This window comes from Protopterus annectens, chromosome 8.part1, assembly GCF_019279795.1.
Source record: "Protopterus annectens isolate FY-2018-M chromosome 8.part1, PAN1.0, whole genome shotgun sequence".
NCBI classification, from domain to species: Eukaryota; Metazoa; Chordata; order Ceratodontiformes; family Protopteridae; genus Protopterus; species Protopterus annectens.
Genome location: NC_056742.1, coordinates 353,656,412 through 353,669,666, shown reverse-complemented (window position 1 = coordinate 353,669,666; position 13,255 = coordinate 353,656,412). Strand labels below are relative to the sequence as shown.

General features: G+C 37.8%; 1 protein-coding gene across 1 annotated transcript in view; it reads left to right on the top strand.

Moving 5' to 3' along the window:
* Window positions 1-13,255, top strand: part of LOC122810354 (fatty acyl-CoA hydrolase precursor, medium chain-like) — a 336,843-nt gene that overhangs the window by 111,562 nt on the left and 212,026 nt on the right. Inside the window, exon 5 of the mRNA XM_044081933.1 lies at window positions 4,810-4,963. Coding sequence (XP_043937868.1) covers window positions 4,810-4,963 — 154 coding nt within the window. The remainder of the gene's footprint in view (window positions 1-4,809; window positions 4,964-13,255) is intronic.

The following is a 13,255-nucleotide window of genomic DNA, read 5'->3' as shown; positions in this document are numbered from 1 at the left end:
GATCTTGTTGCGATGCATTTAGAAATTAGATGAGTGAGACAGAAAAATTTCTCAATAGCTGTGGAGACATGATGGTTATATGATTAGGAAATACAAACAAGTGTGGCTAAATCCCATACAACAATGTCTGATGGAGGGGTGTATCACCTATATGGTATGTGACAATACTTGGCTTACCAAAATGAAATATGCTACATTTTTCCACATTTAGTTTGAGACTAGTGTCCTTGCATCAGTTGTTAGCATGGTCCAACCCATGCTGGAGCAATTGTGAGTCAGTGGAAATTCAAATAATGCCCAATTTGTAGTTATCTGCAAACTTAAATTACCATAGGCCAGGAGTGTTGGATTGAAGGTATGAGAAATAGATACCACTGAGTCTTCTGGTATACTACTTGTTTTTTTTTTTTTTTCTTTCAGAAATGCCATCTATGAATCTAACCATTGTGTTCTGTCAGACAACCAGTTAGCTATCCACTGCACAACATAAGGATTTATGTTTGGCTTTATAAATATGTCAATAATGTCTGTATATGGAATAGCATCAACAGCCTTGTCAAGGTACAGATGTACTAAATGTGCTGTGTAACCAATATCCACTGCCTTGGGCATTTTTTCAAAAAATAATTAATGAGATTAAAGAGGCAGGACCTTCCTTTGACAAAGTCAAATTGATGAGGGTCCAGAGTTAAGAGCTTTTCATGTCCAGAGTAATGAGGTCTGAGATAACATATTTACAGCTTTGCACATGAGGCAAGTGAAACTAATTGATCTGTAGTTACTGGGGTCCATGGTTGGGCCACCCTTCTGTAATGCAGTTACAATGTTCATTTTTAAGGCGTCAAGGATATAGTGAGTGGAAAGGCATAGATTAAAGAGGTTAAGTAGGGGGTTCCGAAAAGCCACATTTGGCACTAATAATCAGTCAACCTGGCATATTATCGGGGCCTGTGGATGAGGTGTTCTAAGCTTACGAGAGATTTAAAAAACTTGTTTCACAATATTTACAGGGGATAGATGGGGTTGCAGAATATATAGAATAGCTATAACTGTGGATGGAGTAAAGTTTGCACTAAAGTTTTCAAGCATGATATTAGCTATTTCCTTTGGATAACAGTGTGCAGTATTATTGATGACAATGTTAAGCATTACTTCTAAACTTCCTGACATAGTTGAAGGAATATTTGTAGTGTTTTTTGGTTTTAATGCCCATTTTAAGTTGATAGTCAGTTTTGAGTTTCCTAATGGTTAACTTAAGCCCTTTGCTAGTTTGGTTAAGTTTTTTTAAGATAGATAGAATGAAACCTCTTATAAGCATTAAGCAATTTATTTTTCTTGTTATACAATTTATTTACATGGTTGTTTTACCATAGGGGGTTGTTTTTAAATGTCTCATTATATTTGATACACATAGGGATGGCATTGCCAATACAACTATTTATTTTGGAGTCAGAGGCATAGGCAGCAGCTTTGATGAGGAGATCTATCAGAGAAGGATTACAGTGGGATTCATTTAGCCATCAAGCAACTTGAAGAAGGTTTGCTTTGGGAAGTCTTTAAACACAGAGGATTTTACAGGATAAGTATCACCAGTTTCAAAGGAAAAACAAGAGTATAAAGGATTAGTCCAGATACAATCGCTTTAGCTAGCAGATCTAGGAGACTCTCTCTCTAGGGTTACCACCTGTCCCACTTTGCGAGGGACAGTCCCTCTTTGGGCAGTTGTGTCCTGCAAAAATATTGTAAGAATGGCAACTGTCCTGAAATATTAGGGCAAAATAATTTCCTATATTTTATGTAATAGTTGCATAAAACAGTTATTCTGTATCTGAAACACCTAAATGTTATAAGAAACAGAATAAGCAACTAAAATGCTACAAGAATAAGCTTTTATTTAGGCAGAAAAGTGAAGTTCTGTCCCTTGTACTGGCCGTGGGTATGTTTTGGCCTGCAAAATCTGATGTTTGTACCACAATTGTCCCACTTTGGCCATCTGAAAAGGTGGCAACCCTATCTCTCTCTGATACCTCCCTTTGGGGGGAATAAAGACACCTTATTGAAGTTTCCAGCAGTTTATTCAGCTAAGCAGGTAGAAGGATAAGTGTTCTTGTTCTAATACATTACATTAAACAGGTGAGTTATTTAAAGGAAATTACCAACATTGGTGGGAAGGGAACATTGGTGGGAAGGGCCATGGGAGCTGATTGCAGGAATATCTGGGAGATGGACAAACAAAGAGGAAATCCTAAAGCATAGAGGTTAGTCCCTTATTTGAATATTCCTGAAAGACCCATGAGTGTTTACTAGCTCAGTGGCATGTGGAACCTCATTCTTAGTTGAAAGGTTTTATTTTTATTTTTAACTTCTAACAGACAAATCATGACAACACACTATGAGCTGCAAGTATAGAACTATATTTAGGAAAACACTTTTTCCTGAGTTTCATCAGGTCCATCTGATAGAGTGGTTTACACGTTGATCATTGAAAAAAGTTTTAAAGAAAAGGTCGCCAATTTATTATTTCATTTAACAAGGCAAGATGATACATATGGAAATGTGGAAGAAGTGGCCATATTTTTGAGAACAATATCAAGGATGTTGGAGACCCTCATAGGATGGACTACTATTTGTAAAAGAGAGTTAAGTATTTATAATGTCAAGGTAATGTTGGGCATGCTGACCATTGCCAGACTGTTTATTGATGGATAGTTCGAGTCCCCCAGTAGAAAGGCATTGAGTTTAATGGGGATTTCAGCTGTGTTAGGATAGTTGTTGTGCTCAGAAGGGGATATAGAATTTAAGGTGTTCTATAGCTAACTAAGAAGTGCTAATTAGTCTTCTTTATCATGATTTGTATGTTTAGGAGTTAAATTGTGGTGTCCCAATGAATATGTAATGAGGGCATGATATCCTTGAAGAATGTTGATACTTCCTCAAAATTGCCAGTAGGTCTGAAATCATAATAGGCAGTACACCCAAGAATTGAAGGAGTGCATTCACTGCCGATAAATTGTGTCTCTGTAACTAAACATATATGAATGTATTCAAGTTGCAGGAGCCTTCAAATTCAGACATTTTTTGTTAAAACTCCTGACATGCAGTAGAGCTAAATTAATGTGCTCTAAATCAGAATTAAATAGCCTGGAATGTCCATCAGATGGATTATGTCTTAAAATTGCACTATAGGGGCAGCAAAGTCTTTAGCAAGAAGGTGAAAGCCTTGCTAAGAGAGGTGCAGACCATCTCTGTTGAAGCAGGAAGGCTTGCCGGCCACCTCATCCACCTCATCTCAAGCTGACACATAATGGATCTCCCTAGAGTGACACCAGCAACATATCCAATTATTAAAGCCAGTTATATTGTCTTTGAATCTCAGCATCTTTCTGGGTGATGGCAAAATACCATTCAAGGCCAGTGTCTTTCCTGCCTCAGACACATGCATAGCAAGCTCAGTCATATCCTTCTACCTGTCCCTCTAGGTAGAATAGCTAAGGTCATTCACCTCCACATGGACCACTATCAGGTCATAATCATACTTGTTAGGATGAAGGGATCTAAGAGCCCTAGTTATGCCCTGGATCTTCACTCTTAGACATCTACCACCCTACTCTTATCCAGCCTGGTGAAGGGTGGTGTCCGTATGACGTACAATAGCGTCACCTGTTACTAAAACATTATATTGGTTAGATGCAGTCGCAGAGGGGCCATAAGGGCAAAATACAGAGTGCTATTAGGCTGGCTACAGAAGTGGAAACAGCTGACTAAGATTCCATACTGGCCATTGCAAGCAACGGAGTATAACAAAACAGGATGGATTAATAATGTACTCCTGGTATAAGAGATAGTGGGATAATTGCCTAGAAAAAAGGGATAATGTGGGATATTGCTAAAGGATGAAAGAATGAATTGTGATTACTATAGTAGTCACGAGTGAAAAAAAAGAGGTGTCAAGAATGGATCAATAAGGAAATCAATAACAAATAGCAAATTTAAATCAAATAGCTTTACCTATTAGGCTAACAAGGTATTTATCTAGCTAGTAAACACAATGAGCAATGGATAGTCCAATAGTATTCAGTGACTCCAGATGCAGAAGCTGAAATAGCTACAGATGATCTAAATGAGTAATTTCAGGTGCAGTAAATGTAAAACAAGTAATTTCAGTGGACTACCGGTATAGCAGTTAGCCAAACAATAAAAGTATATCAGCAAAAAGACACTAGTATTGCAGAGAAGTTGCTTTAAATGCTGTGTGAGACCTGAAATTGTCAGTCTTTCTTGTCTGAAAAATAAACTGTTAGCCAAACAAAAAAGGTAAATTTTGAAGCTTGCTGTTACAACAGAGGAATTTGCAAGAGGTTTCCCCCCTTGAATCTCCACCAGTGTGAGACAATGCCCCCCTACTTATTGTACTAACAGTGAGACTCCTGTACCTTGGAGTAGGGAGAATACTCCAAGGAACCGAGATGTCAGACTTTCTTAATTCTGCTGTACTGAGGCTCATAATTAATGTTCTTGGAAATTCATCAGGCACCATGTATCCCCTCTCCCTTGTGGACTTAGTAACATGCATCACTCTGGGGAAACGTCTGAGATAAACATGTTGTAGTCTTTTCTACACACTTTTAAGTACAAAAACTGTACGCAGGACATTTGGTTTTGCTGCATAGTACAGCATAACAGTGAATGTTGTTAAGACTGCAGTGATAGGACTTGAAGGGAGAAGTGATCTACCTCAGTAGTCCATGTTAAGAGATGAAATAATTGCCAAACTTACAATTTGCCTGTTTTACAACTGTTTCTGTGTAGCACTGGTGATGAACATGCTCGTGGAAATTGGGGTCTCCTAGATCAAGTTGCTTCTCTACGGTGGGTACAAGAGAACATCAGGAGCTTTGGAGGTGACCCAGATTCTGTTACCATTTTTGGAGAGTCAGCAGGAGCATTCAGTGTTTCAATGCAGGTATGTCTTCATGTTTATGTTGCTGTCCTTATTCAAATACATTTTGTACTGGAATGTTTAACAAGAAGAGTGCTGTGGTTTAGAACCAGACTGCAAAGTGTTTAATAATAATTTGTTAACAAAGCAAGCCCGAAATTAAACTGAAAATATTGAATGCCATTAATTAAGGGAATTATTCTAAGTTTCATTTCATTGTTATTTCTTCTACACTGAATTTATTCACTAATATATTTAGCTATGCATTTTGGGTCAGAGTAGGTGGTACCATTTTGGATTAATTTAATACACTGCTGGGCATTTCTTTATTTCCTAATGTGAAAATGACGGATTTGTAATCGTCCTTGACTTCAGATGCTTGTTTCAACTCAAGTCTGACTTTGATCTTCCTGATGGTAGCTTTTAGTTCCCTGCTAATTTTTGTCGCTCTCTTTAATATTGTGCGATATACATTGGTTATATGACTTTAGACTTTTTTCCACTGTTCTAAAGCCTGTTTGTACTGTGGACCAACTAGATGCTTTGTTTTTAAATTTCTCATTACATCTGGTTATAGTAAGGATGAACAGAGCTAAACAGTTAGGTGAGAGTAGAACCCCATTGCATACATAACAGCTTAGGCAGCATCCAGGCTGCTGTTGTTACATGTAAAATTCAAGAGCTCATTATAGTTGGTCAGTCCATTTGCAATCCTTAGGTTCTGAAATGCTGACTGTGGAGGTGTTTGAGACCTTAAAGACAATGGCCAAAAGTCTGTTGCCTTTGTCTTTCTCTCTCTCTCTTTCTCAAGCAAGCACACTTCCGCTTTCATGAACACAAGCATGCATGCACTCACACATGCAGACAGAAATATAAACATATATACACACACACACACACACACACACACACACACACACACACACACACACACACACACACACACACACACACACACACAGACACACACACAGACACACACACACACGTGAGCGCGTGCACACACATTCTTTCTTTTCTTTTAATGTTTCTTTTAATTTTACACTTGGTAAACATCAAAACTACTGCTTAGCAAGTACAAAATAATTGCTAGATCGATTTCACTCTCACTTTCAAGCATGTATGCACTCTTTCTCACACACACACACACACACACACACACACACACACACACACACACACACACACACATATTTTTTTAAAATTTTACACTCACTTAACAAAAGCACTGTTTAGCTTAACATGCTGCCATGAAATGGTGGACTTGTTTTTCAGCAGGCATTACCTGTACATTGACATCCTGTAGAGAACGTTCATTCTCCATTCAGACTGGCAATGTACAGGTTGTCCATTCTCTAACCAGGATTATACAATGACCCCCCCCCATTAATATTCCAAAACATGCACGATGATTGGTCAGCATGCCCATTGTAAATCCGACTTATACTAATGGAAAAAGGTCAGTTCGCCCAGACTTTTTCCATTAGTATAAGTCTTTACTTTTTTTTTTGTGTTAGGCAGCAACAGAGAAGGAAAGAGCTCCGTTGCTGTTATCTCGCTATGTTAAACAAGTTTAACATAGTGAGATATCTTAAAAAAAAGCAACGGAGATCTTTCTTTCTCCATTCCTTTTTTTAAAACTGTCTCGCTATGTTAAAGTCATTTAACACAGTAAGACAACTTTAAAAAAGGGAACGGAGATCTTCCTTTCTCCGTTGCTTTTTTAAAGATATCTCGCTATGTTAAACTCATTTAACATAGTGAGACAACTTTAAAAAAAACAATGGAGATCTTCCTTTCTCCGTTGTTTCCTGTACACACAGCTCTGATGCACTGCGTAAGCATATGCATGTGCAATACATCAGAACTGCTCCAGGATACTGGACAGCTGCAGAAGGGCAGCAGGGAGGAATTATACAATGCCATTATTTAAGAAAATAAGTATTCCTTTTTCTTAAATAATGTCATTGTATAATAGCAATAACCCACTTCTGGGTGTGGGTAATGCTGGATTTACCCACGGTTGTCTTTGTTTGGCCACTCAGGCTTCTCCCTCGTGACCAAACCACACCAACCATGGGTAAATCCAGCATTACCCACACCCAGGCGTGGGTTATTGCTTAATTAGAACACTGTTTAAGCACAATCCTTAAAAGATTAAGTGCAAAGGGCTTTTAATGTTTTCTTTTGGTATAATTATGCCCTCATCGTGTAAAATGGGCTTTATCATTCTAAAATGTGTAGCTTTTACTTCAATTACTTAAGTGGATATATATAACTGCGGTGGTGGTGCTGCAGTAGCACTGTCGCCTCACAGTAAAACGTTGTCCTGTTCGATTCTCAGCTAGAGTGTCTTCTGTGTGGAGACATGCATGAATGGATGTACCTTCGTTGAAGGTTGTGCGTCAGAGCCGGCAACTCGGTACGTAAAAATCTGCTGCCAATCATTAGCGGACCGGAGTTCCGCTGTGGCGACCCCTAACCGGGAAAAGCCAAAAGACACAACAACAACTTAAGTGGGCCTATATTTATCAAGCTTAATAAGCTTGTGTTTCTGTTTACTATTTTGCTGAGCAACTATCCAATTACTTCTTGATTCCATGTCATGCAGCCCCGCCTTCTGATGATGTAGTAGTAGGGAGAGAGAATTTGTAATGGGAGGCATGTTTTCTGTAGTCTGCAGATTTTATTACAATGTAACCAAAATGCAGCACAGCCAGTTACTCTGTCAAACAATAAATAAAAAAATAAACACAATTACAAGTGGAAGGTAACATAAGTATAATGGAACAGGATAGGATTCTTAGTAAGATGTATAGTGCTTGGTATACAGTGCAATAAAGAGTTGTCCACCAATAGACTGATCACTTTTAGGTAGAAAGCTACTGATGTGTGAGTCATCAATAATAACCCTACTGCAAAGCGAGTTTGTATGTCATACCACCAAAGGATTAGCTGAGGGGGAAAAAACATTTGGAATACATTGAACATTTGTGAAGATGAAGATGCAGTAAAGTGATTCCATAGTAGACAACTCTTGACTGCAGTGTGATAGACAACTGTTGACTACAGTGTGATAGACAGCTGCTTACTATAGTGTGACATCTATGTTTGTATACTGCATGTCAGGTACTGAACACTTAATTAGGAATTTATTTGTAGTTCATGGAGCACCACGATTGTCTTTTGGCTTTTCCTGGTTAGGGGTCGCCACAGCGGAACTCCGGTCCGCTAATGATTGGCAGTAGATTTTTACGTGCCGAGTTGCCGGCCCTGACGCACAACCTTCAACGAAGGTATGCCCATTCACGTATGTCTCTACACAGAAGACGATCTAGCTGAGAATCGAACAGGACAATGTCTTACTGTGAGGCGACAACGCTACTGCAGCACCACGATTATACCTCAAAATTAGGAAAAAGATAAACTGATCAAAACTGACCAATTTCAGGCTCAGTTCAGGTGAAAATATTTTAACAGTTGATACAAAAAATGTAGAGTGTTATTAGGATAGTTACAAAGATTAAGACAATACAAGAAATGTAAAGTTAATATAACAGGGTAAGTATTGCATCATACATCTAAGAGCCAATCAAAAATTACCAGTATTTGTATTATGTACAATATAATTCATGTCAGGGGGAAAGCAGACAGAAAAAGTAAAGCAAGGTCATACAGAGGAGAAGGAATGTCATAGAGTTTAGGTGACATGGTCATTGAATAAGCAGGTACACTGGGTTTGTTTTAACAGGTGTAGTTTAAGCTCCCCACTGAATTTGGAGTGGTGGGGAGAGACCACTGAAGTGAAGCAGCAATGGAAAAGAGGCATGTTTTGTGTAGTGGAGGTTAGATCTAGGAGTTGTGACAGTGGGAGCTGTTTGTAATTAGTGCCTTAGGTTACAAGAATAGTTTTTTTTTTCCATGGAGTTTGAATGACATAGGCGACAAAAGTTTGAGATTTAATAGTTTAAAGTGCAGATATCCTTTATTTATTGATTTTTTGCCTAAGTGACTACTGCATTTCCTATTCACTTTGTACTAAAATCTGCTGCAGGATACAGAAAAAAAACATGTCTACCTACTATTAACATCATCAGAAGGTGGGCCAGATGACACAGATTCAGGAAGTAATTGGACAGCTGTTAGATACCTCTAAACTTCTTAGCACAAGAAATCTGGACAAAGCATAAAGCAATGGGGGCACAAAAGCCCAAAAATAAGTACATATTTTATATATAGGTCTTATAAACTTAGAAAGTTGCTAGAATAACAGGATTTGTGTTAGCATGCATTTTTAGAAAGATATGAAGTTTGTAACTGAAATGTATGTCATGATTTAGTGACGTCAATCCACAGTGTCATAAACCACAAATTTTATGAGGAATATACTAAAAATATAATACAAAAATTTGGACATTCTGCAAAACTTTTGGCAGTTGAGAGGTATGGCTGTTCAGCATGCTGAAATATGAAAAAAACTATTACATTTAATATAGTTCCACTGAAGCAACAAAAATGAAAAACTGCGTATTTTAGCATCAGGAAACCCACTTTACATGATGAGTGCATAAATTTAGCAAAAAGAAATGGCAAAGAAAACACATTGTAAAGTCTGCCCCTTTAAGCTAAAATACCTTTGATAAAATTGCTTAATACTGAGTGTATTGATACTGCGTGCACTGATTTTAGTATCAAATTATTGAGGTTTTTTGCTATAATCAGTTTACTGGCTGTTGCTGGTGGCAGAAGAATGCTTCCAGGTTAGTTATTTTGTATTGAAATTTAAATACTCAATAGGAAGTCCACCAAAACATTATTCTAAATCAAAACTCCAAGAAGTTCTAGTTACCCCTGCCCCCAGAGTCATTCCTGTCAGTATCATGGACCAGCACTTATAGTTACCTCTGCCCCCAGAGTCATTCATAGGTTCATAGGTTCATAGAGTAGTACTAAGCTAATTGCCCTTGTGAGCCATTTTAAGCCTAGACAATTATCCCTTGTGAGACTCAAACCCTGCACCTTGTGTTTGTAAGGCAAACACCTTAACCATTTAGCCACCCTCCCAATCCTGTCAGTATCATGGACCAGCACTTATAGTTACCTCTGCCCCCAGAGTCATTCCTGTCAGTATCATGGACCAGCACTTTCCCACAACTTCTCTAGGCAGCCTGACTGAGATGGATATCCTGAGACAGTGTAAGAATAGTCTCCTGCTGTCTGATGATCATCTATTACTCAAACAGCATAACACAGTGTTTGAGAAATGTACATATATAATAACCTTGGAGACAAACATCTCGCACATAGTAAACTCAGGCACTGAAATTGTTATCAGTACACCATACATCACACCTCTCCAAGGCCATCACAATACACATAATACATTATATGCTGGAGTTTTAAAGATTAACTTGCCAAAAGCTCAAACATCTGCAAAACACTACACAGGCACAAAGCACATTCAGCATATTAAGCACATAGCACAAGGAGTCCCAAAATCACAGATGATGGTCCAGTAATCAAACATTCTAGTTATTGGTGACTCCATTTTAAGACTTGCAGACATGCGTTTTACCAGGATGAGCAAGGAAAGAGTAACCGTTAGTTGCTTGTCTGGTGCCAGGATCCATCAGATCATGTATGCATTCAAGTCCTTGAACAAAAAGTACCAGCATGAGTCTGTTATAGTTAGTGCCAGTGTCAGTGAGTTGAGGGGTACATCCCTGTGTTGTATGAAGAGAGACATGATGGAGCTGTCAGACTACGTGTCCAAGGCAGGCATAAGTGTAGCACTGAGCAGCAATCTACTTTCTCCAAGACTGATGCCTTGATATGAGCTACAATTAATTGATTTCAATAACTGGCTTAGTTTTTGGTGTCATTCTAAAGGGGGTCCAATATTTCTCAGCCTGGAAGGATATGATCCTCAGACTATACTGCTTCGCAAGGGATGGCATGCATCTGTCTGCTATAGAGTTTCAATTATTGGCAAAGACATTGTCCCATAGTGCCTTTTTAGGCAATGCCAATCTGATAAACCTACCAGCATAACAAAACAAGCAAAGGAAAACATTCAGTTGTTACTGATCAATGCTAGGAGCCTGAACAAGAAACTTCACTTCCTATAACCCTTCTCACTCTGGAAGATATTGACGTCTGTGTAGTGACTGAGACATGGTTTAAAATAGTGGAGACAGCACTGGCTAAGCAGGGCTATAATACCTTTCATACATTTAGACTAGCTACCGAGCAGGAAGGGGAAAAAAGGTGCTGCTGTAGCAGTCGCTTTACTATTAAAATGTGAATTAGCACTCACACAACACTGGGAAAGCTGAATGCATGATTCCCATTTCCCATAATGCCGATCTGGAAATGTTTGAATCTACAGTAGCAAATGCTAGTGTGTATTCCCTAATGTGTGATCGACATTCTGATACCAGATCACACTACAGTAAGTATCAGGAAATGTACCCTTTTCCCCACTGGAGTGTGATCTCAGACTTGGAATATATAATTTGCAGGGGGTGTGGGGGGTGCAGAGGGGCTTGCTCCCCTCCAAAACAGTAAAAGCCTAGTGTTGTATAATTAAAAGGTTTAGGAGATGTTAAGAAAAACAAGTCCAAATGTGGAAGCAGAAGCAATAATTCAAATGCTGTTGTAAGATTGTAGTTTTAATCCAAAACACGAACTGTTGACACAAATTTACACACAAGCGCTTTCACTCGGACTCTTCCGAGCTTTTTCAAGTGAAACAATACAAACATCATTACAGTTGGTTTAAATATCATTGCTTAAACCATTAATTAATTCATTATACAATTAACTAATCTCTTAAAAAACATTGTGTGATTGACAGTTGTTCTTAAAGAAGTTTGTGCAAGTGCATGTTACATGAAAATTAATTCCTTTAAGTATTTCAAACTCAATCAATGCAACAGTGTTGAGTAAACTATAAACTTTCATATCTAAACCAGGAAATGTGTGTGTATAACAAATTCATGTACTTTTTAAAAAACATTAAATTAATCTGTACACGTTATTTTAAGCTGCATTTATTAAATAGATTCTTTAAAACTTTCTTTAAAAACTTTGTTCTAAAAGCCTGGGGGGATAGTGAACCTAAAAACTTTCTATCTCTGTATTGCACATGTATAAAAATAAATAAATAAATAGCATTAAACAACAATAAAAAATAGTTACTTATTTTTATTTAAAGCCTAGCCTTCCTTAATTTTAAAAGTGAACTTATGCTAAGGGTGTCGTTTAACCCTGGTGGTTTACTTGCGTCCAACCTGAGCTGCCAAATTAGTTCTTTAAATTCCAGGGTTGCCTCCCAGTCTCCCCCTCTTTCATTTTGTACCAGTTGCTCAAGGACCAATGAATCAATGAATTTGTTATACACACACATTTCCTGGTTTAGATATGAAAGTTTATAGTTTACTCAACACTGTTGCATTGATTGAGTTTGAAATACTTAAAGGAATTAATTTTCATGTAACATGCACTTGCACAAACTTCTTTAAGAACAACTGTCAATCACACAATGTTTTTTAAGAGATTAGTTAATTGTATAATGAATTAATTAATGGTTTAAGCAATGATATTTAAACCAACTGTAATGATGTTTGTATTGTTTCACTTGAAAAAGCTCGGAAGAGTCCGAGTGAAAGCGCTTGTGTGTAAATTTGTGTCAATAGTTCGTGTTTTGGATTAAAACTACAATCTTACAACAGCATTTGAATTATTGCTTCTGCTTCCACATTTGGACTTGTTTTTCTTGGTTTTTGTGCACATTATACTTGTTTAGGAGATGTTAAACAAAATAGCCTGGGTGTCTGATATCACCTCCTGCTATTTGGTTTAACATCAAATGCGGACGTCGGAGAAATGTCTGTCGGAATTATAAGTAGGTAGAAGTTATGGATACAACATTATTTTTCAGTTTTTTGAATACAATTTTGTTTGGACTTTTCACATTTTAATAGTAAACTGTATCAATCTATATTCAGAAGAGACTTTCATCAAGCCTGGTAAAGCAGCATGATGCACTAGAGGTTCTTCAGGTCCAAATAACCATTAGAAAGGTCTCATAGTGTATATTAGCTAGCTACAGAACTCCCTCGAAGACAAAAGGAAGCCACAATGCCTATCCACAGGAACTAGAATCACTCAGTATTAAAACAGATACCATTTTCCTAGGTGATCTAAACTATCCAACTGTATGCTGGAAAACCTACATCACCACTACTACACAAGCACAGAGATTCCCAGATTTTGTCAATAGAAATGCCTTGGAACAATTAGTCAGAGTATCCA